General features: G+C 38.2%; 1 protein-coding gene across 1 annotated transcript in view; it reads left to right on the forward strand.

Moving 5' to 3' along the window:
- Positions 1-18,313, forward strand: part of ST8SIA4 (ST8 alpha-N-acetyl-neuraminide alpha-2,8-sialyltransferase 4) — a 36,221-nt gene extending 17,908 nt beyond the window's left edge. Inside the window, exons 4-5 of the mRNA XM_054397766.1 lie at positions 5,571-5,864; positions 17,780-18,313. Of these exons, the coding sequence (XP_054253741.1) occupies positions 5,571-5,864; positions 17,780-18,062 (577 nt within the window). The 3' untranslated portion in view covers positions 18,063-18,313. The remainder of the gene's footprint in view (positions 1-5,570; positions 5,865-17,779) is intronic.
- The last annotated feature ends 9,678 nt before the right edge of the window (positions 18,314-27,991 follow it).

The raw sequence follows: 27,991 nt of genomic DNA on the forward strand, positions 1-27,991 counted from the left end.
ATACCAGCGGATATGAATATTACATATTGGACATGTGTATATATATAAGGTTTACTAGTGACCAAGCAAGTTGGACTGAATGTCTGTAGGATAACTGACTTCTTATTTGAGCGTGTTTTCGTGAATATGAAAACATTATTTTCTTTAGACTAATTATGTTATGCCTGTGTTTTGGCTAAAAAGGTACCACAGCAAGCCCAGGGTTGATTATGTTGCTATAGGTGTGGTATAGCAGCACTTACTTAAATTTTCTGTCTTTTGCATAGAATGCAACTCCAGCCATTGGTGGTTTTCTTTTTTGCTCACTTCTTCATGATAATATCCTACTGTAACTAATAAGTGCAACAGACAGTTGTGGAAAAAATAGGTTTTCAGTCGCTGAGGTGTTTTGGTCTATGTACCTTAGGATTTCAGTTATTCTGCAGGTACCTAAATACCATGTGATAATTCAGACATGAACTAATTTTTTTCCCATTTATGCCAGATAACTATTCAGTGATAGCAGTGCAGTGTGTCCCTGTGCTGAAAATGCTCTGCTGTCACACTGAAAGCTTGTGTGGAACCTCTGCATTTTATATATATTTTATATATTTATTTGCCTTTTAATATCATGATTCTACACAAATACAATGTAAATTACTGGCCATGTAAACTTACTGATTACCTAAATCGTGTAATTGATATGTAATAATAAGTTTAGACTGACTACTTTGTTGAAGTAGCTGCACTGAGGATTTGGATATTATCTGGGCTGATGTCGTGGGAATAATGGGAACTGCAAGCATTACTTTGAGGTTACCTGGTGTATTATTGCCTCTGATAGTACCAATTACAAAAATTATCAACATTGCATTTTTAATTAGTGTTCAGTTTCTGCACACTTCTATAGTAGGTAATGCCTAAAAGAAGCAAGAGACCAAATGGTGACTCAAGTATATTTGCTAGTTTAGGGCAAGGGAAAAAAGGAGCTAGAGATTCTCATTAAAGAGAATTATATTATGAAATAGTATATGCTTGCTAAGTTTTTAAAAATACACTTACAGTGAAGTTTTATGGAGAAAGGTTTCTTTTTTTCCCCTAAGGAGCTAATGAAATAATGAAAACCGTTGTTTTGTAAATTTATTTTTCCTGAGGCAAGCTGTGTTTCTTAATTTCCTCTGGAAACAGTCAGTATTTTAGGCTCAGGATAAGGAGGTATATTGTGGATGCTTGTACTTACAGCTCTTTGCTTAATGTCTCAAGTCCATCTTCATTGCTATCTGTGACAGTTAATTACAACTTCTCATAGCCTAAGTGTTAGTAACCTCATAGCAAATGTATCCTGCTCAGCTTTGACTGTAGCCATCTTACTCGCAGGCTGACTAACATGAAGGCAACACTGAAGTTTATAAATGGATGAAAACCAATGGTGTGTTTCACAAAATTGTGTTTTGAAGTACAATTTTAAGGAATTGTATTGTTGCAAGGTGTCAGTAATGTGGCATGTGAGAAAGGAAACTCAGTAAAATAGTCTTCTATTTATTCTTTCAGCTGGATATAATATTGCAATGTCAGCTTAAAAAAAAAAAAAAAAGAGAAGAATTAAAAAGTAAGATTTCATTTGTTGTGTACAAATTCTTAGGCACATAATGGTAAAGCTTGTGGTGCAGCAGTCTTCCTTACCTCAGCAGTTTTGTGCATTCTGAGCCTTAAGTCAAATATGCTAGAATTAGAGTAACAAAGGAATCTCATTGCCTATTACAAAGTTGTTCAGTTAATAGGCTTCTTAAATTGACTTAAAGGAAAATAAGCCTGTGGTTTTGTGTGTCTCTGAATACAGAGTTTTCTGGAAAGAGTCATGAGAATTCACGGGAGATGATTGACATTTGCTGACAAACTTAAATTCCAACAACTGTATGAAACTGTGGCATAGCATAAAGAAGCATTAGAGGTTAAGATAAAGGTTCTGAAACAGGTAACAAAAGCTATTTAGATATATTTAGGTCTGTGTGCAAATACACACAGTAGTTATTTTTATTTGCCCTGAAACATATTAAGAAGATTGGCACAGACTTTTTAGCAGGTCGTGTTGTGGTATGACAAGGAGTAATGCTTTTAGACTAAAAGAGGGTATATTTATACTGGAGACAAGGCAGACTTTTTTTTTACAGTGAGTGGTGAAAGACTGGAATACATTGCTCAGAGAGACAGTAAATGTCCCATTCCTTGAAATATTCCAGATCAGGTTGGATGGGGCTCCTTCTCAGTGCAGCGGTTTTGGACTAGATGACCATCAGAGGTACTTTCCAGCCTAAATCATTCTGTGATGCCTTTCTATAAAATTTTCTTGAACTCCTCTGGAAATACAAATTATCAGCTACTAACAATTTAGGTTAAGTGTCAGAGGTTTCACTAGCACAAACTCTTCAACTAAAATGAAATCGCTTGTGGTGTTTTACTCTGTTTACTCTGTACTGAAGAATGTGTTGATTGTAGCTGATAGGTTTTAGCAGATGTTTTATATTTTCCAACTCTGTGGATAAATACAGAGTAAATGCACACTTGCATCCCAGAAGGCAAATCACATCCTGGGCTGTGGCTAAAGAGGCAGAGCAAGAGGTGATTCTGCAACTCTCTGCTGGTGAGACCTCACTGGGAGTACTATGTCCACCTATGGGACACCCAACACAAGAAGGACATAGACCAGAGGAGGGCCACAAAGATGATCAGAGGGCTGGTATACCTCTCCTATGAAGACAGGCTGAAAGAATTGGGACTGTTCAGCCTGGAGAAGAGAAGCATCTGGGGAGACCTAGTAACTACATTTCAATAACTGAAAGGGAGCTACAGGAGGGCTGTGGAAGGACTGTTTAGAAGGGCTTGTAGCAATAGGATGAAGGGCTTTAAGTGGTTTTAAACTCAAGCAGGGTAGATAGGTTGAAAATAATGCAGAAATTCTTTACTATGAGAGTGGCAAAATACTGGAACAGGTTGCCCAGGGATGTGGTTGAGGCCCCATCTCTGGAGACATTCAAGATCAGACTTGTGACCCTAGTTGGAGGTATACCTGTTAAGTTCAGGGGGATTGGACAAGATGACCTTTGAGGGTCCCTTCCAATCCAATACAGTCTGTGAATCTGTAAATATTCAATGTTGACACTTCTAATTTAGTGAGCACTGGAATCACTCTTTGAAGGAAATGAGATGTGGCTTAAGTATTCAAGGTGTGACCTCATGAGTGCCCAGTCTAGAGGAACAAGTGCTTCCCTTAGTCCTATTAGCTAAACTTTCTGATACAAGCCAGAAATACTGTTGGCCTTTTTAGCCACCTGGGCTCACTTCAGGCTTATACTCAGCTGCTGTTGACCAACTCCTCTGGCTCCTTTTCTGCCAGGCAGCTTTCCTGCCACTCTTTACCAAGACTGTAGCATATTAGCCTTGGCCAACTGAAATGTTCTGTCCAGATAGATTCCTCTGTAAAGGCTTTGTACCCTTAAGCAGATCTGTGCTCCTACCTGACTTGGTGACATCTTGAAAACTTAGGGTGTACTCAATCCTCACATTCAGATCCTTGTAAAATATATGGAGCCCTGGGGAACACACCTGTGACTGGCCACCAGCTTACTCTTTGCACACAGCCTTCTAGTTGTTTTTTCACCTGGCAAAGACCATGCCCATCCAAGCCATAAGCAGCCAGTTTCTCCAGGGCAATGCTGTGGGAAACAGTGTCCAGGTGAATCACATCCAGAGCCTTTCCCTCATCCACTGAACAGGTCATTTTGTCACAGAAGGATAATCAGGTTCGTCAAGCAGGACCTGCCTTTCATGAACCCATACTACTAAGCCTAATCCCATGGTTGTCCTGTATGTGCTGCATAATTACAGTCAGAATCATCTGCATCGTGCTCTTCCTTGGCACCTAAATCAGACTGATGTGCCTGTAGTTCCCCAAATCCTCTTTCTAGTCCTTTATGTAGATGGGCATCACTTCTGCCAATCTCCAGTCAACTGCCTCTTTCCTGGTTAATTTTAAATCCTTGTTTTAATTTCTGTATTTTGTTTTGTTTTTTACTAGATTTTATGCCCCACTAAACTTCTGACAATTCCAGGTTACAGTTTCATGCATTAAGATTTTAAGAAACAATTTTCAAAACCAGTATTCAAGTCAGTGGGAATTATTTTTGTGCCCTAACTGTAATTCTTTAGAAGATACTACCTTTAGCAGCCTGTAGTATATGTGGATGGTTTGTTGCATAAGATATGTAATGACACTGTACAATGCAAATCCATTTTCTAAGAAAGTTACCTCTGCCCACATCTTATCAGAAACTTGGTCAGCTCTGTCTCCTAAGAATCTCTTTATGATCTTTAGAACGTTTCTTTCAGGAGACGATATGACCATTTCATAGTTGGTAAATACAGAATGAAACCAGTGTTCTGAGGAATTAGTACTATCAGTCAAGACTAGGGTCATTAGTAGTTGTTAATCTAGATTGCCCTGTGGAATTCCCTTATTTTTGTGTGCCAGTGAAGATCTGGCCATTGGAAGACGGTAGGGGATAAGCTTGTGTAGAAAGTTTACGCCACCAGTAAAGAATCACTGAACTAAAACAATATTATTTATATTAGAAATATAATAACATAAACGACTTAGTTCCAGTATTGCTGCTTAGGATCCTTCACCTCAAGAGAGGTGAAAGTATTGTTGTGTCAGGATACCTGTTTGGGTCATACTAGTTACAGGCTATATCACTGAGAATGTTGTGGAGGTCATTTGTCTCAGGTGAATCATATTGGCTGCTATGTTACTGGTCACAGTTAATTTCTGAATTGCTTGTGTTTTGTCACCTGCATCCAATGATGCCCACAAAGAATGCTGCCTTAGTGTGATTACATATATACGTATTTATATAACTGAGGTCATATATGATGGAAAAAGGCCTGAGGCAGCCTTTTTCTCAAGGGTAGGAAAAAGCACAAAGCCACTGCAAAATTAGGAATGAAAATGAGATGTTAATGAAAACTGGAAATCTTAATACTTCATTTATAAATTAAATTAAGATTAAAAAAATGAAAACCTATGATCAGCTGCAGAGATAATATGAAAAATTAAAATACCAAAAACTCATTCCATATGAGATAAAGTTGATTTGTAAATCATACTTAAATACTGTTAAAAAAAATTTGCAATGACTAACCTGTAAATTATACCTTAATTGGCTGGCTTGGCTTCCTTTAAGAGTGTGAGCTGTTGGTAACATGATGACAAATGAACACTCATGAAAGGTAATAGGTGTTAAAAAGCATGCTCTTAGTCATGTGCTACTCTAACAGTCAACACATTTTGATAACATGTTTTTCAAATGTACAAAGGACTTTTTTGTTTCTCACAGGATTATATACCTTTAATGTGGGGGGTTTTTTTATTTCTAGTTTGTGTCCAAGCTGTGTAAAACGCTACCTATTATTGATACTACTTCTTTCTCATACATTGAAATGGTTTTGAATGTTTGTTTTCAACTTTCCCTTCATGCACACATATTTCTGAGTTAGTTTTGTGTTTATTTTCACTTCTCCGTTAATCTTTTCAGGTGCAATCTAGCTCCTGTGGTGGAGTTTGCTGCCGATGTGGGAACTAAATCTGATTTTATTACCATGAACCCATCAGTTGTACAAAGAGCCTTTGGAGGCTTTCGGAAGGAGAGCGACAGAGAAAAATTTGTGCGTAGACTATCCATGCTGAATGACAGTGTCCTTTGGATCCCTGCTTTCATGGTAAAAGGTGGAGAGAAACATGTGGAGTGGGTTAATGCGTTAATCCTTAAGAATAAATTGAAAGTGCAAACGGCCTACCCATCACTGAGACTTATTCATGCTGTCAGAGGGTAAGTGTCTGGAAAAGACTGGTCTGTCTTTGCAACAACGAGAATTCCTACCAGGTAGAAAAAAGCTTATGAAATGTTAAAAGGAGTATGATATTTCCACTGTTGTTGTAATGGATTGCATTTATGATAAGTTTGTCCATATATGTCATCTGCTCATTTAAACTGCTCTAATGCAAACAATTGAAATGTGTTACCACATAACTTTTTGCTTTCACTATTGTGCACAGTCATTTTTTATTATCATTACAGTGATAATGAAAAAAATAGTCTGAATTCAAAGGATATTTATGAAAGCAGGGGAATTAAAGTGCTGCATGTTTTCCTTTGTGCAGGACAAAAAATATAATTTAAATACCAAGTCTGGCTGATCTGAAAATTATGAGTTCCTTCTGAAAACATATAGGCAAGGTGCTTGGGCAATTCAAAAACATTGGTCAGAATCATTAAAAATATTAACCACTTGTTGAAAAAAATAGGCATTCCTGTGTTATGCAAAGTCTTTTTTAACCACATAATTAAACAAGACTGTCAGATTAAGGCTTCAGTGTCTTTGTCATTAAGAGTGTGTAGGACTATGTATTAAAAACACTCAGAAGACAATGGTAATGCTGTATCTATTTGTGCTTGAGTTCCTTGAACTATGCTTTCTGTTTGGGGAGGTTTGGGAGGTGCCATAAGGTACTGGGATTTGCTTGTATATCAGTATCTGCCTAAAAAGTGTTACTGTTACAGCAGCAGATATAAGATCATAAGGCATGATGAGAGATAGCTGTTACCCTGATACAGTATGACAGTGTGAGAAATATATTGTTCTTTGGGGTATTAGGACTTTTGAGTATGTTCTTCTTCTGCCATGCCTCAAATAGATTAACTGCTGTATTCTGCATTTCCAGTTGTGGCACTGGAAAAAATTAACATATTCCCTTTGCCATTTGGAAATCCTTTGGAAATACTTTAATATTTTACTGAATTGCTCAGCTTCCATAGTTGTTTGCATAGTTGTTTTGTTATGCAGCTATACTTTAGCTATTATGAGCCTTAATTATATTTAATTTTCGAGTATTCAAAATGCCTATAACACATGGATAGGTGTAGTGTACTTGTGTGTGTGTATAAATCTGAACAAATGCGATAACTTCCAGTTTACAAACAGCTGTTCTCTTCTAGACCTGCTAAATCTGGGCAAATTTATAAAATGTAAATAGTAATTCAGAATGTGAAGTCTTTCAGTTAGATAGTTGAAGGTCTATTAGGGGGCTTTGTTTAAAAACTGTAATCAGCACCTACGTTGTCTCTGTGAAGGAAATGCAGCAAGAGCTCTGCCATCACAACTGGTGTTAAACTTCACATTATACCTAGCAATGTCATCTGATACTACTACTGTTTGGGGTTTTTTTTGGTAATTTAAGTAAGAACAATCAACCAACCCCACCAAGCTACAGAGTCTTAAATAACACAGTAGTTTTCTGGAAAGTTCTTTCTTGTGTTTCCTTCCTTTCCCAGCTCCAGGAAACAAAGTTCTCATGCTCATCTGCATGAGTAAGAATGTCTTCTTGGCTTTTTTTTTTTTTTTTTTGGAGCCATCCCATGAACTCAGACACTGAGTCACTTAGTCACTCAGCAACAGTGTCACTGAAATTGCTTCGCATAAATTCCTTCCTGTCTTTTGGTTATGGAATAATCGCTTGGACGTCCTGTGGGATTTGCCTGTGCTCAGCTTATTTCCTCCTTGATACTGCCTGTAAAAGAGTAGTATTAGGGTTGATCTTGCATTAAGCATGGCAGGATTCCCATACAAAGGTCACTTCTCAGCGAAGAGTCTTCTTTTTGTATTAGTGAAAGCAGACAGTTGTTCTTTGAATGTAGGTGACTTTACACAACTTCACCAGAGCTCCAGAGTCCTTTCCTGTGGTAATTACAGATAAAATACTTGCAGAAACAACATTCAGAAGTCAAATAGTTCTCTATACTCTGTGCTAATAACAATTGCTGGGAGCAGTTTATGTTGTAAATACTTCTGTTTCTTTCCTTATTACTATCAGACCTCACTTTTTCTTTACTGATAAAATACATTTCTAAGGCATTGTGGAGTTTGTAGATGAATAAATAATCACTGTAGAAAACAAAATATTTTTAAATGGTCATTAAACTGAAAGTATGATACTAAATGTCTTTTGCATCACGTCATACAGGTAAGCAATATATTAGGAAAAGAAGTCACATTTCCATCTTTTTAGTGGAGTACTATCACAGTTTTCATATATGTGAACGTTAAAATAGAACGTCTATATTACAGTTCTTTGCCCCACTGTGACACATGGTAAGGCTGGCATGCCAGTTAGTTTGGATTCCTGAGATACTGTCCTACCAGGCAAGCAGGAGGTGTTGCTTCTGTTCCTAAATCTGAGACTCTCTGGGGTTGATGTTTTAGCCTAAGATCTAATTACAAGCTGCTGGGCCTATGTACCTCATGAGACTGCCTTCACAAAGATTCAGCAAGGTCTGACAAGAGATACATCACTTTTTGAGAAAAAGGAGACCTTTTTCAATGGGGAAACTGAATGTGCACTAAATTGTCTGCTTTTTATTATTTTCATTGCCTGGCCCATTCTGCAAAGTAGGTTATGAAAAGCCTGATCACAGTTCTGGGGAGGGAACCGTTATTCTTATTTTTATTTACTTTCGATAATAAAATTCTGTGTGTTTGGTTTGAGGTTTGGGGTAGGAGAGATGATTTGTCCCTTTTGTTGTGCCAGCTGCTTTTTCCTGATTATGAGCAACTTGTAAAACTTACCTAAAATTCAGTCTTAGAAAAGTTTCAATTAGAGGAGAGCAACCTGTGTCCCTGAGAGACAAACCAGAAACAGTTCTTGTAGTCTGTTTTTGTGAGCCAAAGTACTGAGAAAACTGGAGTCCCATCAAAAGTCATGTTGGGCAGGTAACACTTAGGATAGAGAGTAGCTTCTCTCTTCTCTCTTGACACAAGGTGAACTGTCAGTTGATTCTTTATGATAACAAGTGTGCAGGAGGAAGTTCTGTCAGGTTTCTTTCCTGTTTTAAAGTGATGTTTATAAGGCATAACAACAATTCTGCTGGTTGGTTGGTTTGGGTTTGGGTTTTTTGGTGTTTGTTTGCTTGCTTGTTTGTTTGTTTTATTGTAGTGCCTACCAAGACATTTCAAAGATCTTTATCTTTGATCTTACTGAACTTGTGATGAGGAGCAGTTGTATTGAGCATCCAGCCACTCATAGATTTTTTTCAGATACTTATTTAATTACTAAGGTAATGTGGGAAATAAGCAAACAAAGTTAGAGCTTTATACACTGTATGGTGTAGCATTTCCTTTTGGTCAGTTTATGTGAACTGTACCAGCTTTGACCCTTCTCAGATTTTTACCTACTACCATCTGCCTTTGCATCTGAACTTCTCAGTAAAAGTGGAGAGCTGTTATGATACCATGACAATTCTACCATTTCTAAATATGCTTACAATTCTGTTTTCCAAAGTGATCCCTTTGTCTGGAAAAACAGTAAGAATAGTTAGAAAAAGAATTACTTTTTTGAAAGACTAAGCTATGACAGGTTGGACTCGATGATCTTTGAGGTCTCTTCCAACCTTCTTGATTCTATGATTCTATTTTTTTCTCTTTGGATCTTTGTTACATGTTGGGGATGGGAACTAAAAGCCCAAAATAAATTGAAAGAGGTAAGATAGAAATGGGTACACATGCTTGTTATTATTCCTTTTGTAATTCTGTATTACAATTCTGGGTGCCCCACTGTACCTGGAAAGATGATGATGCCACTATGTGCAGTCAGTTACCTTATACTCCAAGTCACTAGGTTGTTTGTGATAATATATAAATAGTCGCCAGTGCTGTCAGGATAGGAAGGAGCAGTTTGACTTCATGCCTACTGTGGCCTTGCTTTTTAATGCATACAAGTTTTTTCAATAATATTTTAATGGGTTTGTTTGATGTCCTTGGGCTGTTGTTTGTATATCGAGAAAGACTTAAGTGCTTGAAGTCAGAAATACTGAGTAGCATTTGGGTATTTTGTGTCTGAGGTTACCAAATACTAAGGCAAACAGCTGCCCTCCTTACAAGCACAGGTTGTGAGGAAGTAGTCCATCTAGACATTTCACACAAGAAATCCAGGGGTTTGAATATTTCTGTTGTGTAGGAGGAAAGCTTCTGTTTATTTCTCTTTTTGAGGTGTACTGGATCTGGATAGGATGGAGCTAATGGTCATCATAGCAACCTGTGTCAAAATACAGGTGCTGTGTTTCAGGTTTAAACAGTATTGGTAGCATGCCAGTGTTTTGGTTGTTGCTGAACAGTGCTTGCATTGTCAAAGCCTTCTCAGTGTGCGACTCGCCCCACCAGTTAGTAGGCTAATAGCGGGTAGAAAACTGGGAAGGGATACATCCCAGGCACCTGACCTGAACTGCCATACCATGCAGCATCATGCTTAGAAAATAATAATACTGTAGTAGCAGAAGAGGAAACAGGAAAGGGGTTATATTCCAAGGTAGCCATTGCTAGCAGACAAGGTGGGTCCTCAATCTGCATGTTGGTGGTGGTGTGCTATTGCCTTTCTGTGTGTCTTCCATTCACCTAATAACCTGCTATTATCTAGATGATGAGTTGTCTTACATTTGCTCTTCCTGCACCAAGAAGGGAGCTAGGAGTGAAAGAGCAGCTGTGTGGATGCTTGGCTGCTGGCTGTATCAATCTATCACTTGAGGAAAGGTATTTGTATATTTGTTGTATCAGCAAATAGGTTTTGAAGAGACTAAAGGAAACCTACTAACATGTTCAGTTTGCTGTGTATCAGACACTTGGGAGATAAAGAGGTCAGGTGGTTAGGTCAGTGCTGATAGTACAAGCACAGAACATGTTTTTAAAGAAAATAACTAAATGATCAGGTGGCAGGTCTGGATTCTGTGGTATTAGAAGGTGCACCATAGTTGAGTTAGGTGGTAGAGATATAAATTTCTTACCAGTCCTCATTTTCTTTCCAGGCGAGACTGAAGACTATGCCCCTCTGTGCATTCTTAGACATCTCTTCCAGTAGAAGTTACTCCTGTCAGTCATGTTCTTAGCTGTCCTGCTGTCTTTGTGTAGACATGAGGACATGTTTATACATCTGTGAGAGATTAACATTGTGTTTGAGTTTAATGTAAGGTTGGTACATTGAAGTCCTTTTTTGACATTTTCCCTTCAGTCTTCAACAAGTGAATTAATGGCTGACAGGAAAAATTAAGAAAATGTCCACTACTTGTAAAAACCATTACTTCTATTTCTAACTTAAAAACCAAACAAAAAAAAAAACAAACAATGTTTCTATATTGAAATAATAGTTGATATACCTCACAAGCACTATGGTGACAGCTTGTTTACATTTTCTAATCTGTATTTAATCGAAACAGGTCATCATAAGAATTTTTTGAAGCGTATTTTTAGTGAAGTGCTCAAAGAAAATGGACTTAGAGAAAGTTATTGCTAGAACTTGCTTTTTCATTTTAAATTTGAGTTGCAGTTTATTATCTCGCATTGTAATACAGGGGAGTTTCCAACCAGAATGAGTGATTATTTTCTCTTACTACTTACAAGCAAAGAAAACCCACAAAGGATCTGAGATTAGACCTAATGAGAGCAAGCGCAACTGCTGGTTTCAGAACATTTTGGAGGCTCATGAGGGTTTTTTGTTTTTTCCATTTCAGAGTAAATGTGGGCACCCACAAGGGAAATGTTGTCAGAGAGGAAGCAGTAAGTGTATCAGTGATACTGAAACCAAGAGGTAGCATAGCTTATGCTGATATCAAAAGCCTCAGCTTCAGGTGAAATGTAACATACAGAAGGTCTAAGAGGGCAGTATACTGTTTGTCCTAGACTGGTCCTATGATGTAAAATCCATTTCTGGGCTTTGCAAAGCATTTGAAACATTCATGTTTGGCAGGAGCATTCCAGATAAGGCCTTTCTCACCTTTAGTCTGTAAGGAACAGAGTTGCAACAGAGAGAAGGCAGACTACAGAACATGGCTCTCAGTGAGGTGTTCAGAAAATCATGTCAGTGTTTCCTTTTATCTTCCTCTGCAGAGCTAGCAGTAGTTTTAAAATGGCTAAAGCAAAACCCTGAGGACTAAGAAAGATGGGATTGAGGAGATCTCCTACCTCAGCATTACAGTGTGTTCTCCTCTAAACCGTAAGGTTTAAACACATGCCTGCATCAGCTGGGAAGCTGCGTGACTGCATGAAACCTCAGAAGTGTATCTGTGAGCCATGCTGTGGAGATGGTGCAGGCTGGCCGGATGTAGGAGATTTCTGTATGCTGGTGCTGCAATAAAACCCTAGGGTTTGGCCTTAAAGACTGGTGATGGAAGCTGGGATTTCTACTGCCTGAGATGTCCTGGTTGTAACTCATGAGATTGCTAAGCCTTTGTTGCTATTTGCTATTTTGATACTATGATCATCCTCTGAAGCAGATGTGAAAGAATAGAGGAAATATATCTTTCTGGGTTTGTTTTCAATTTCTATAAACTTGTTTGTACTATGCAAAGCAAGTTTCCTCCAGGAAATATCTGGGAAATGTGCCAGTGTGTAAATACAGTTCATTTCTATAACGCTGATGATTTGAAGTTGAGTAGCTTGAGTTCAGATCTGACTTCAAATTGCTGTGAATTACATGGCCACTGGTAACTTAGTAAAGCAGTATACCATGATTTTTAGCATAGTAATAACTGACAGTAAGACAGTTCATTTTCTGCTTAAAAACGTCAATCCAGAAAGCAACAAGTTTGAGGTTTTTCACTTGTAGAGCAGTTTTTTTTGTTTTATGTTCCTTTTGTTTTATATTAGTAAATTGGCCAGCTGATTTGTCATAATTCCTTTTTTCTTTCTTTGATTTATATCTGCAGGAATAATAGTAGATACTTAACTGCTGTGGATGCCTCTCGGTACATTTTAAAGTGCATGAAACCCACAGAAACAGAATAAAACAGGTTATACAATGGAGGTTATACATCTCTAAATTTTTTGGCAAATACTAGTCAATTATGACAGACTCTTCGGTGATATTTCTCCATACTCCTTTATGAAATATGTAGTAGAAAAGAGAAATTGATGCAGCAGGATGTCATATCAGCCAGTCTTGGAGAAAAGCAAGTTAAAGATGGGAAATCTTTCTGGAGGAAAACATCCATACTTGAAAATGACAGGAATTTCTGCTGGGAAGTTACTGCCAGTTGTGGGATCTGCTGCCTTCCACATAGGTATCATACATTTGTTTCTGACCAAGCATAGCATTGGTTGAAAATATTTTTTTCTTGGTTTGTTGCATGTCCTTGTGAAACCAGTTGGTGGACTTGACAGAACTCTTTGCTCTAACTGGCATTTTGGTTATCATTGCAGTGAAACTAGAGATTAATAGGATGAGAAAAGTGAGCAACAGTTGTTTGGGTGTATTGTTAATTGAGTGTTTCAGAATTTAACGGACTTCATAAGGGAATCTCTTGCTTTTGAGCTTTACATTAAGTTGTGTGTCAAAATGGTTTCGTACACTCAGCTCCAACCCCCTGTCAGCAGAGGTGAAAGACTACCTCTGGTAGTCACATGTCTGCTTGTAGAAGTGTCTCTTTCTTACAAAAAATAAATTGACTACTCACTAATAGAATATTCCCCGTATTCCCATACAAATATTTCTTTTACATGTTGCAGCTTCAAGTTGCTTACTGCCTGACAATGGAGAGGAGCTGGAGGAGTCCCTAGTCAGTATGTTGATGCATGCTGGAATTGTGCTCATCCCACAAGAACAGCTTTGTGTCTGCCCCATCAGGGTAGCCAAAAATGTTGTACAATAGGTAAAGAACCCAGATTTGGTACAAAAGCCAATTGACACACACAGTTGAGATATCTGCTTTGTTCCGCTTCTGCAGAGAAAAGGGTGCTGGGTGATAATTCCACAAAGCAAGCATGCTGATTGAAATTAACAGCAAATGTTTATACAGTAAAATAAAAAAGCTATGCCTCATGTCAGTACCTCTACTAACTAGCCATTGGTGAACTTCTTTCTTGGTTTGTCTAAGAGCTCCTTTAAGTTCAGTATGTATACTCAAGAGAATAAGAGGAAGTGCAGTGTGCTACTTCAAAATATTGTTTGTTGAAAACTGTAAAGTAGGTCTTATGCAAACACTCAGCAGTGTTTTCACACTTTTTCACACTCTGTGTTACTGTTCACACTTTTTTTTTTTCACTGCAGTTTCCTTATGCAGCCTCATGCCCAGGGCATGTTTCAGTAAGAAAAGGACAAGTAATGCATAATTATTTAAGACGATCACATAAATTGAAAAGGTCAGTTGGAAGAGTTGTTCACATTTATGATGTGAGTAATCCCAGTGAAGATGTGAAAGCCTATGCAAAGGCTTTATTCCTTCTGAGTTTGAGCAATTTGTTTTAGCTAACAGCTAGAGAAAGGGGATTCTGAGTCTGAGAACATAAAATTACCTGTTTAAGTAGATGCTTCTTGCCTAGCTTGTGGTAGCGATACTAGGTGCCTACAGAGGCTTAGAAGAAAAGTCAGAGGAAATATCAATGTTTATTACCCTGTGGTGTGTGCAGCTTAGCAAACGCTTAAGAAGGTGCTTCAACTGCTCTGCTTTGTTTGTGAACTTTTAACAATTTGTATCTTTTAGTCAGTTGGCTATTGCCATCCAAAGCACTGGTGGAATTAATTCCACTGTTCAGTGGTGTATTGTACTTTAATCTGTTTAGTTTAGACCTATTACTGAACAACTTCACTGTGTCCATAGCCTTTATGTGACAGGGCTTATGTTAAAGTAGTCATTAAATTCCTATTCGCTTTCTTTACACACAACATAAATTTGGACTTGTCTGCCATATCCCTGTTTAGCTGTCTCTTTTTCAAGCTTCTCTGTTTACTCTCTTCTCATATGGAATTACTTTATGCTTCTGATAGCCTCTGTTGCTTTTCTCTGTGCCTTGTCATGTTCTACAGTATTCTTTGAACGTAATTGAAAGTACATACATCCTCTATCTTCTCCCACTGACACAGTCACTCTTGAGTAACACTGTTACAGTGGAGAGCTGAAATCCCCCTCCCACACTGACAATAACCAGGCTAGCTCAGTCTGGAAGCAAATGAAGCTGTATTTACAGGCAAAACTACAATCTATGATGAAATGCAATGAATATGTACAAATATACACTATTCACAACATTTACAAATATGTACACAATCAACAGAAAAACACAGCAAAGTCCTCTGGCCCCAAGAGGGGCTGTGCTTCTTTCCCAACCACCCCCTTTTTTTTACTCCCCCCCCTTCCCGGAGCTGGCATGCAAAGGGAAAGAAAAGCCAAGAAGCCAAGAGGGGTTCATTAGACTTAGCTTGTCAAGGTCGGTATGCAGGTGTAAGTTATCTTCAGCCAGGAGAGAGAAGAAAAGAAGAGGGCAGACAAACTGAGAGTGACTGAGAGACTTCTCTAATGGAAGTGTTTAGAATTATCATTTTTTGCTTTCTTACACCCAATGGTGATTTAATTACTTTTTTCATTTTTCTGCTCAAACTTTGTGAAGAAAAATTACAGACATAGTCTTTAAAACCATCACAAATGCCAAAATGTTTTGTCTTCTTTCTCACAATCTTTCTCCCCTACCTTCTTATTAATGTTAATATTTTAACTTTTTTTACACCATACAGGGTTTCTCAAACTCTTTTTAAAAATGCTCTCTCCATGTAATAGCTGTAGAAAGAACAGAATTTGTGACAGGCTTGCCACTCAGTGAACAGAGCTTGGTATATAATCTTCAGAGCTTTTCAGGTTTATAAAGTGTTTCCTCAGACTCCATGCTGTCCAGAGAAAGGAGTTCAAAATCACTTGAAATAAGACACAACCGGATTCTAATGTTGTTTATACTTAGAAATCCTATGGAATTTGTAGATACTGCATTGTAGATTTGTGTGCTTAATATTTACCTAATACTTGAATATAGCCTGGGTGAGTTTTGAAGAGACAAATGTCACTTAGACAAATATGAAATAATTAGTTTCACTTGCAACCTGTTTTGTTGTGTCTGTGATATGAAGTACTAAAAGTGATCAGATTTGTTTCTTCAATAACGTTTCTGAAAGCAAAAGTTTAAAAAGAAAACCTTCTAGAATTGGAGTCTCAGACTTGTATTGTTTTGAAATGTTGCAGTTTCTTAGAACAGGTACTGAGCATCTTATCTCAGAAACCTCTGTCTAACAGCTCGAGGTTTATGAAAACACTGAAAAAAATGGTATGCAATACATTTGTCATTTGTACATGTAGCAATTCCCCATTAAATTTGCTTCTTACAGCCAAATAAAATTCACTCAGCCTAGAACTGCTTTCTACCTGCAGAGTCCTTCAGCTTTCAAGAAAAGAAATTGAGTACAATAAAAAAAAATCAGCAACAACAACAACAAAAACTTCATATGCATTGTATCTGTGATTCAAAGACATAAGCCTTTGAGCCCTATTGTTTTGGCAAAGAGTGAAATGAAAAAGGCCAGTTTCACTGAGATGGTTATTTTAAATGTTGCCAAACATCTGATGCTTGTGAAACACTTTAAGCCTTCATTAAAAGACATATTTTTGCTATCCTGTCTCATAGTGGTGGGTGGGGTGTGCCTCCTGCTACACTGCTAAATTCCTTGAAAGCAGTGTGGTTGTATATGCAGAATTCTAACCTTACTGTAACACTATTTAACACAAGCCTGTTCTGATAAGGCTTCTCTCCCTTAATTCCCTGTCTAGGCTATAGTAGAACAACAAAGAATGTAGTGATAGAATGGTTCAGATTTGTGTGTGAGTGCTAATTTGCTTGCCTCCCTTACTTGAGGCTACTTGTTCTCATAGTTTGACCAGTACAACTGTGTTCATGGCTGCTGTTTATCCAAACCAGCAGAATGATTAGGTTTTAAGTTTCTAAGTGCCCTTTTTTTATTTCCATATATTATTTATTCTATATATATTTCTAACAGACTTTACATTGAATCAGGCTGAGGAGAAGCATTTTGCCAGTAATAAGATGGCACTATTTTGGTGAAGTTTTATTTTTTAAGACTGGGGATGTAAAAGAATGGTGATAGATTTTCAAGGGACTAATATGAAGTACATGCTGGAATGAAGTTCAGTTCCCATGTTCCTTCTGTACCTATGCACCACTTGCAACTCTAACCCTCTGTGACTTCTAAACTCACAACCAGACATGCAGTTACTGGCTCAGGAAATTTGTCTTACAGTTTCAGTCAGATCTGTGAATGGTTGAGTAGAAAATAAAACCTTTTTAGAATTACTACTGTAAGATTTTGCTTTTCTGGAATCTACTGTTAGCAGCCGGCAAGATTTACACATATTAAATGTGTAACGAAGCAAAGAAATTAAAGCTTCACTTTTGTTTACTTCTGACAATTATATTCTTAACTTGATCTATTTATTATTTCCATTTACTTTCTATTTAGATAAACGATCTGTGAGGTAATCATTAGGCCTATTAAATATTATGTGTAAGGCTGACTTGATAAGGTGAACTGGATACTGCAAGAGGTCATAGTGTCTATCGAGAGACTCTTAACTGATCTGACTGAGGAGGGTAATTACAGTTGACTGGTTTCTTGCTAAGGTTGAAGACTGAATTGGTTGGTCAGCTTTTCTCCAGTACTGTGTTAACTAACATACTGCTTTTCTTCTAGGTGGCCTAAAGGTGTGCCAAAACAGTGTCACCATTTATGATCTCAAGAGATAAGAAAGAAACTTTTGTGCTTTTTTATAGTGTAAAATGAATGCATAATAGGTAAAAGACAATTTACAGGATTTATTCACATGAAGTTGTGTGAGAGTTTCCTAATACACTTTTTCTTTATTTGCAGCTATTGGCTGACAAACAAGGTCCACATAAAACGACCCAGCACTGGTCTTCTTATGTATACACTTGCCACCAGGTTTTGTGATGAAATACACCTGTATGGATTTTGGCCATTCCCAAAGGATTTACATGGAAAACCAGTCAAGTATCATTATTATGATGATCTGAAGTATCGCTACTTTTCGAACTCCAGTCCTCATAGGATGCCATTAGAGTTTAAAACATTGTATGTATTACACAACAGAGGAGCACTGAAATTAACAACAGGGACATGCATAAAGCAGTAAAGCACGTGCAAAATACAGTAAGAAGTATGGATACAGACTTCATCACAAAGATGTTGTGGAATGATAATGGGATCCTAATGAGGATATGTTTCCCTATCCTCTAAGCCACTGGTAAAAGGAATTTTATCAGAAGTACATAACCAGCTATTAGACCTGCAAAGTGCTCTATAACTAAGCTAACTTGATTGCAAGGGCTCAAGTAAGTGCCACTTTCTCTAAGAACAAAGCTTGAATGTATACTCAATAGTGTTTACAAGATCCAGTGACAAATTTATCATGAATTAAAGAAGAAAGATTACAGCCTCCTGAATTGCCACTGTGGTCAGCCCACAAAAGAAATTCCCGGTGAAGGTATATTTTTGCGATCAAACTAAAATCAAGGCTTTGACAAGAAAGGTCATGATGGAATTGAGTAGAGAAAGTGAAGTCCATAAGATCAAACAAATCAGTTGATACCTTCAGTCAGAGAACTGTTTCTGATCTTGTATTATAATCTCAGCTTTTGTTGCTGTTTTTTCTTACTGTGGTTGGTTAGGTTTTGTTGCTTTTAAATACTGGAGCCCTTAAAGGATTTTGAGGATGTTATGAGTAATTAAAAGTGTATATCTGATGGAAATGTCTTAGAAAAAAGATTTGTAAGAGTGAGAGGGTGGTGGGAAACATCAAATGTTTTATCGTTACTGTGCTGTATCCTGCCGTCACACAATCCTTAATGTCTGAATTACTTTTCTAGCTACCACTGTCAATGTCCACTACATGGACTACTCAAGAGGTCATTTTGATCCATTTTTAAAGATAAGTTTTTCTGTTGTATTCAGATTTGAAGATAAATGAGAAGGGACCCTTATTTTTAGTACCAAAGATTACATATTTTTTCCTTTCCTTAAAGAAATAGTGTAAATCTAGTCGTGTGTTTGTTTTATGCTGAAGGGACATATTCTTTATGTTATTTAAAAATTTTAATTAAGAATCTCAAGACAAAGCTTCTTTATGGATTCTGCAGTCTTTCCTGCAGAGAAGAATCTGCAGGAATAAATACACTATTTCGTATATGCAAATCTATATACACAGTTGTTATTCTTGATTGAAAGGAAAATACAAAGTCTAAAGAAACTCAGGTGACACTGGAACACATCTAAAGAAAACAAAGACTTCACCAGTTAAAGGGAAATAACTGTAGATTAAACAGCTCTTTTAAAAATTTAATTTCTAATGGTGGTGTTGGATCTCTCTAATATACCTCTTTTATATCAGCTTGATATTCTCATCTGTGATTGACTGAATTAACTGAGAGCTGCATTATCTCAGTGATTTTTCTAAGCAATGTTCTTTTTTTTATCCATGAAACCAAGGATTCTTTCACTCTCTTCTTTGAAAAACAAAAAAAAAAAAAAGAAATTAGGAAGGAGTGGCATGTTAGTGCAGCATATACTAAGATACAAAACCTGTCTGCATATATTATGTTTCAGCAATAACGGAGCAGGTAAATAAGGAAGACTCTGGTTCCACCATTTTCATGTCAGGCAAGGCTGAGGACAAGGGATGTGAATACAATGTATGAGTATTTTCTTGTTGTTTTCAGCTCTACGTTATTTCTTCATCTGCATATATGATACTCACTGCATCTATCAAATTTTGATCTAGCTTGAGCAACTTCATATGTAGCACATCACTGACAAGCTTTTACTAGCTGAAAATGCTCATCAATTACCCATTTTTCTGCTTAAGTTCACACGTATTTTGTCCTGCCTGACTAGAGGTCTGTGATTATGCTGATTTGGTAGCTAAAAATTTAGAAGCAGAGAGTTTTTCCAAAATGTGATGGAAAACAGAAAATCATTCTGCTATATCCAACATACAGTAAAATCTTTCCTTATTCACCAACCTGTCCTGCCCAGGGTAGTGTATTTTGGCTATATGTCAAGGTGCGGGATGTGGTTCTAATGTGGTTCAAACTGAAACCAAGGCATCACAGGAACTACGCAACAATACAGACTGGAATGTGTCTGATCTGTTGTTGATAAGCCGGAGGGTATTACTTGTACACTGTGTAAACTTGTAGTTTTACACAACATTATTTCCTTGATGAAAGGTGGGACTATTCATGTTCTTTCTGTTAGGGTTTTGCTGCTGTTTGATCTTCTAAAGTATATACATTGACATAATTTCTGGTGAGATAAAGGTGCTAGCCACACAGAAGCTCAGAGAAGCATCAGTTTATTTTTCCTTCTGGGAATGTCTTTTCTACTTTATAGGGTCAGGCCATCAACAAAAGGGAACTCAAGTAAACTGAAACATTAACTGTCAGGCAATTTTTTCTTACCTCAAGAAAGGTTTTAATATACAGAGTGTTTCTCTGAGAGCAAACTAGATGGACACAGTCTAATTCCTATGGTAATTAAAATATATGTAACTTGTGTAAATGATGAATATGTGAAAACAGTGAGAGGTAAAGAAGAAGACAGGTGATAAAGTTTGCCTTTCGAAGTCAGGAGCAGAGTAAGAATTTGGCCAGAGCCTATTTCGCAAACTCCACATTTGATTCTCTGCAACTGAAGTTAATTTTAATATACAAGCCATTGAGTCCTTGTCACTAAATCTGATAAAACAGAGTGATACAGGGCAAGGTTTGTCCCACTTGGTTCGACTCAAGACATGACAGTAGCACCTTCTTCCAAAAAGAAGAGGCCTGTGCCTTCTCAAAACTTGGCCTTAACCTCATGTCCTGGAGATGTTCCACTTTCAGTGCTGCACGCTTCTGGCACCATGAGCCATGCTCTCATGGCTCTCTGCCATCATCCACACTCATCTGTCTCATTGCACTGTTCCCTCAAACAGGCACCCAGGTGTGCCTCCTTACCAGCCCATCCCACTCACCTCACCTGTATTCTGAACTGAAGTGTAATGTAGGGAGTGGTAAATTTCAGACTATCCTGAGGCAAGTAACAATTGTAGTATTTGACTCTGAAGATTTTTCACGAACACTGGGAGTCGTTTTACTTTATTGCTCATTGCCTTGATTGATCTGTGTGCATGTGGAGCTGACAGATTCTAGGGCTCCCCAGTGTGCAGTTTGTGATGCAAATTGTCTGGTTTTAGATGGCTGGTTATCAGCAGTTACTGGTTGTTCTAGGTGACCCAAGGCATAGCACCAAAGGCTTAGCTGCTGTACAGAAACTTTACAGGGGAATAAATTTCACATCCTGGTCCTTCACAGGACAGCAGTCAACAACTCAAGGCACCATAGCCACCTTGGGTAATTCCCGTTTGCAATACATATTCATGTGTCCTGTGTGGCCTAGAGCACAGAAAAGATAAACTTTACTGTAAATACTACTTTGACCATCCAGCATTATCAACAACTAATACAAAGCAGATAGGATAAAAAGAAGGATCTCTAATACTGCAATTCTATCTGCCTTGGTGAGGAACAACTGAAGAATGCCCACCATCTGAGATTTCCTCAAATTTATCTTCACATAGGTTATGACAATTGCCACCTATAGTTCCTAAACATAAGACAAGAAAATCAAAAGAGCAGTCTGTATATTTTCCTGAATGTTATGACACCTTTAGATTGAACAACCTGATGCCACAGAGATAAAGTTATTGTATATTGTTTGTTAACAAAATGTTAATATTTCCATGGCAGAGTCTTTCATAATTTGTGAAAATAATAGATAAATATATTTGATTGTTAAATTTTCAGCTTTGAGGCAGGTTGTCTCTTCCATAGCCCTGAGCCAGTCTCCAGATACAGTATCTCCCAGATCTTTCAAATCTTGACTGGTTTACACAATCTGATGTATACTAAATACTGTACTATTGTTAAACAATATAAGCAACATGTGTGTGATATCAGTGACTTTTCTCTAATTGACTGCAATTTGAAGAAGAACAGGGTTGTGTTCAGTAATTTTTTTTATTGTTTGATTAGCAAAGTGCTGAGCACTCTTTACATTGACTTTCCTGGAGAAGACATCCAGGATTTAGTGGGGGATCTAGATTTACATATTTCAGGATACAGCTCTGAAATGGCACATTATTTATTTAAGACTACTGTTACTTCATGTAAGGTAAAGTACAATTGTTCTGACTGCAGATAAAGAGCATTTACAGAGAGCTTCATTCCTGCACAGTACTATTCCTACTGAGCATATGTAATATAGTTTCTGTGGTTTGAATTATTGATAATGTGTTCTAACAGGATTGTCATGTTCAAAACTTATTTCAAGTACAGCTATGGGGATTGTTTTTTATTTGTATAACTGTAAAATTTTAAAAAGGAATTTTTTTATATATAATATATATTCTTTTCCAAATTCCTTTGTGACACAATTGTGATAATATTTTTCAGTTACATGGTAATCATAAGAATATGTGGAAGGAAATTGTCTGCTTCTTTACAATGTCTGGTCAAGGAGTTTCTCAACACAAAAGGGGATACTAAGGAAAGGATGAAGCCATAAACAACAATACAGAGAGACACAAACTTGACCAACAAATTGTGCAGGAGGCAGCTACAAGAACTAAAACTATCAGTCACACTATCTGGTAAGGATAGGTGAAGTGTAGGAATACATATATTCTGGTCAAATAATCCAATCAAGAATCTTGTAAAATGGAATACTAAGGGAAAGGGGAGAAGATAATGTGTATGGAGACACAGACCTGACAGACAAATTGTAATGGAGACAAAGACGAGAAGCCAGCCTCCTCAGTCACATTGACTAAAGCCACTATCAAGGAACTGCAGGCAAACTGGACTTTACAGCTGATGAGTGTGCAGAGCAGAGAGTCCCAGCTGTTGGAGGGGAGCCTGGATAGGACTGTGCATCCTGATGAGGCAATGTGCAGGAGAGGAAGAAATGAGATACAGAAAAGGGGCTAGTCGTGTATAGACTGTGGCTGGTCAGTGTGCTTGTCTGGCTGAGCCCTGTGGCTGATCACCACAGTCTGTCCTAATCCCTCATTAAAATATTTTCATAACTACCTCTCTGCGTATTCTCACTGTCTATCCAGTGTGCATGGGTGCTGCAAAGACTCAGTGACAGCTGCTGGGAGCTTGTTATGAGAGGACTTGATGCCAACTGCTGTAATCACACTAGGGATGCGGGCTTCTCTGGCCTGTATTGTCTGCTGCTGGAGTGAGTGTGGGGTCTCAGTCACTTTCTACAACTACCTACCTAAAAGGAGGCTATAGTAAGATGAGTGGTGGGTCTCTTTTCCCAAGTAACAAGTGGTAAGACAAGAGGAAACGGCCTCAGGCTGCACCAGGGGAAGTTTGGATTGGATATTGGGAAACTTTTCTTTGCCAAAAGGTTTGTAAAGCATCAGAACAGGCTGGCCAAGGAAATGGTTGAGTCCTGGAGGTGTTCAGAAGATGTATAGATGTGTGACATTGTTTAGTGGTTGACTTGGTAGTTAGGTTTATGGATGGACTCAATGATCTTAAACATATTTCGCAACCTATACAACTCTGTGATTCAGTGCCAACAGCTACTGCAGGTCACCAGCGTAAGTGAGACAAATGAGGGGCTCAGCACCAGTCACTGGATCAAGACCACAGGTCACAGCTTTTTGTGCCTGGTGCCATTCACTGGGGTGATGTCTGTTCTCCCCAGACCCTGAGTGAATGGGTTGCCTGTGTGTAATCAGTAGAAAACTTCAAGCCGGACCAGTCAGCAAATAAGAGACATTAGGGCAGATATTTAAGCCAGGCAGAGGATGTGTGTGCTAGTGTGCTTAAGGGGATCCATGACTGTGGAATGCTATGGTACAAGTGTGTGAGTGCTGTATGTTTGCAGTGAGCACTGAGGTGGACTAGCCAGCAAGTCAGGGACCCTTACGGCTGGCAAGGGGGTCCAGGATTGAGGTAAACTGGCAGAGGGGCAGTGCGGGTTCCAGGAGGATCTGCAAAGTGCATGTGCTTGTGAACCTGCAGAGCCTCCCCTGTGTGCTGCACTAGTGACCTGCTTTGTTAGCGGAGGAGGGGTCTGGGCCATCTGCTTTTTTATTTCTATGAATCCTCTCTGAGGGGAGACAGCACCTGCCCTCTGGCAGCATGCATGAGTAGCCAAGTCCGTGTCCTCTGTGTCTGTGATCTTGTGGCTTTGTCACAGTGATGTGCATGGTGTCTCTATGGGTTGAGCCTGCAAGTGGGAAAACATCAGCCATGTTCCTCAACTGGGATAGAGACCTCAGGTCCTTGCACACCAGGCTGAGCTCCATCATCTGTGCAGGAGAGGCCCTGGCCTGAAGCAGCTGGGGGAGGCAGCTGCTTATAATCATGCCCCATTAATATAATCTATTATATAATACTTAAACTGGTTCACTTGAGAGTAAGACTTACCCAGTGAGGGACAGAATTAATCTTTGTATATACTTCATAGTTTAAAAGAAATTTTTAAAAATATTTGTAAAAATCATATGCAATCATATGCAAAACCCATGCATTATTCTTTAAAGCCTATTAAATCAGTGTAATGACTTTAATAACAGATTTCTAAACCTTTCCAGCCATGCTGCAAAAGCAATATACAACTCCACCCCAGCTTTAGAAACTAGGAAAAAACCCCAACATTTTCCATAATCAAATTAATATTTGTAGTTTATAATTGCAGATTCAGCCTTCACACTGTTGGAGCTTGTGTGTATTTGAAAATGCTGTGATAGTCAATATTTTACTGACCAGTGTTCTTCTTCATTACATAGGTGCAAGAGGCCATATTTTGCTGAATCCTGATTATATCTTTGTAATATTAATTAGATTATTTCAAATTACTCTTCATTTTTATTAAGTAATGCCTTATGATTACTTATTACAGCCAAAATATAAGCGTACAGTTGATAATCAGCAACTGTCCACCTGCTTACACTGCCAGCATTCAGCTGTGATTACTGACAGCCTTTAACTATGCAGCCTTTAATAGTGGTCTTGTGAACCTGTCACGGTTCAGGCCCAGGCTGAGTCTCCTGTTTAATTTGTTGAAAGACTTGTTGCTGCTTAGAGCCCAATTAAAATCATTCTTATTCCAGGTCACTTAGTAGAGTGGTCTTACAATCAGACTGTAGTCTGGGACATGCATCCTCCAGGAACCAATGCCCAAGAAAGCCTGATTTTTCTTTTTGTTGGTGGGTGGAGATACAGCTGTTACCTTGTTAATCCACATCTATTGGAATCTAGGGATGCCTGACTTGCCAATTTATTCCTAGAAACTGGATCTTTTGTACAGGTCTCTTGACCTTGCTTCCTTTGATGGCAAAACTGGCATTCAGAAGGATTTGAACTATTTTTTTTTCTTTTCTTCATGTCACCAAAGTGCTTTAGCTGTTCCAGAGTTCCACCTTGTATCAGTGAAGTCTGAATCAGTCCATGGAAAATGGTGAGTCTGTGTTTCCACCCTTGTGGCAGTCAATTCCAGGCATACTGGACATGCCTCCAAGTGGCAACAAACTGTGGCCTGCACTCTGATGCTATAGGAATGCTATAGGAATGGAGAACACATTAGTGATGTCAGTTGTGGTGTGCCACTTATTTGGCTTTGACTCCAATTAGTATTGAAGCTCAAGCATGGCAGCACTCATTGCTAATCTTATTCAGGCCATGGTAGTCTACTGTCAGTGTCAGGTGAGTAGATTTTTCTTATCACCCTTGGGCATTCTAGTTGACAAATCAGCTTAAGGAGTCAGGGAAACTTGGCTGTTGTGATATTGCTGCTGGTGATCTATTGTGGTAGCAGCTGGCCCCTGCTGTTCTTTGATGTTCAGCAACTGCACCACAGGATCATCTGAGAGACGAAACAAAGTGACAACTATTGAATTTCCTCTAAGGCAGCTATACCAAAGGCCCACTGGTATACCATGGCATGCTTGAAATACTTTCTTCTGAGGTGGTCCTATACCAAGGATGCATGGGGACTCTGGGGTATTCCTCCACTTGGCTGAAGGCAAGGCCCCTCTTGGGGGTGGCTTCCCAGAAAGGTTGTGGAGTCTCTTGACTCTGAAGGCATTCAAAACCCTCTTGGATGTGTTCCTATGTCATTTATCCTAGATGATCCTGCTCGAGCAGGGAGTATGGACTACATGATCCTCAGAATTCTCTTCCAACCCCTACTATTCTGTGATTCTGTGAAAACATTTCCAGACAGGAATGGCAAACTCCTGTGATAGGACTCCAAATGCCAAAACTACATGTATGGACATTTCCAAATATAATGTAAAAGATTTTCAGTCTCTCAATTTTGTTTGCTCCAGAGAAAAGTAATTATCACAATGGTTTCTTTTACCTAAGCAACAGCAATTTTGATTGCATATCTGTAGATGAGCCTAGATTTTTGAAGATGAACTTAGATTTTTGTATTTCATTAAACAATCTTTCCAGTTCTTTTCTCAGGATGTCAAGGATTAGGGCTGGGCCAGGCACTAGACAAATGACAGATGTTTTCTATTTAACTCCGCTCCTTCCCAAAGGGGAAGAAGAAGGGAATAAGGGAGAGAGACTTATGGGTAGAAAAACAAAACTGAATCTGCTTTAATTAAAACAATAATAAAATTAAATAAATACAAATATATACAAAACCAGTGTTGAACCCAATGTCTCTGATTTCAATTTCGTCATCATCACCACTGATTTAGAGAAGGACAGGAAACTCAGTAAGTTTCTTGTATTATGCCTTTATTACAGCACTGGACACAGGTAGGATCTCTCCAAAAGACCTGTGTATCGAAAGAGATTTCAGTACAAACTTATATAGTCCATGCTTCTTATCTTATTCGGAAATATATCAATGTGAAAATAACAGAGGGATGTTGAGGTTTACACAGGCAACCCTGTTTCCTCCTGTCTATACAAAGGTTATCTATCTAAAGATGACAGGGGATGGCCATATTTCACAGAATGTCAAAGGTTATCTATACAGGGGATGGAAGTCCTGGTTCCTGTTTGTTGGGCTTTTCCTTCTTTTCTTCAATCATTTCCCCCCTTTCTACCATCCAATAGTATATTCCTATACTATATTTTCTTAAAATAATTTCCAGTTTCCAACTCATGCCTAAGTTTATCATTTTTATACCTCTCATATGATTTCACATCACTCTTTCCAATACACATAATTACCTTAATCAAGACTACTATTAATACTATTAATATGATAATCATTACAATTCCTACTAATAATTGTTTAAGCCAGAAAATGTTGGGCATCCACGAGGTTAACTTCTCCCAGAGGTTTGAAAATCCGTATGATATATCATCCCTGCTCACTTCATGGAATACCTTACTTTGTTCCCATATTTTATGCAAGTCCATTTCTATCTTCTTTTCCTCATTTACATATGTGCAACAACTATCATTCACTATTGTGCATAGTCCTCCTTCTTTGGCAAATAAAATATCCAGAGCGTATTTAAACTGTCCTGTAATTTTATGCAGACTCTCTATTTCCTTCTGCTCTGCACAAATGGCATCCTCAGTTGCTGCAAGGGCAATCTCCATACTGGCTGAGATATTCACTGTAGCCTTTTCTAATCACTTACTCCTATCATAGGAATCAGCCATCTGACAAAAGTATGGAATCCCGTCTGTCTCTCTATTAGTGGGTTCAGTACTCTTTTTACCCTTCTCCAGGGACTTCTTAAAATCCCTGTAATTATTTCATTATGTATTGTATACTGTGGGATCAATTGTCACCCTATACAATGTCCTTCCCAGTTCTCTGGTAAGCTCTTTCGTGCGTATCCATCTCCACACAGCCGCCACCAACCTGGAGCCATCTTACACTGATTCAAATATGATTGCTTTTTAAAATAATAATACTGTTTTAGCCTCCTCTTGAGTTCTCTAAATTTTCCTATTTTAGTAGTATTTATGCAACTTGGTAACTCAAAGATTTTTAAAAAATGCCTATTCCCAAATGGGAATCTGGTAA

Source organism: Indicator indicator, chromosome Z, assembly GCF_027791375.1.
Source record: "Indicator indicator isolate 239-I01 chromosome Z, UM_Iind_1.1, whole genome shotgun sequence".
NCBI lineage: Eukaryota > Metazoa > Chordata > Aves > Piciformes > Indicatoridae > Indicator > Indicator indicator.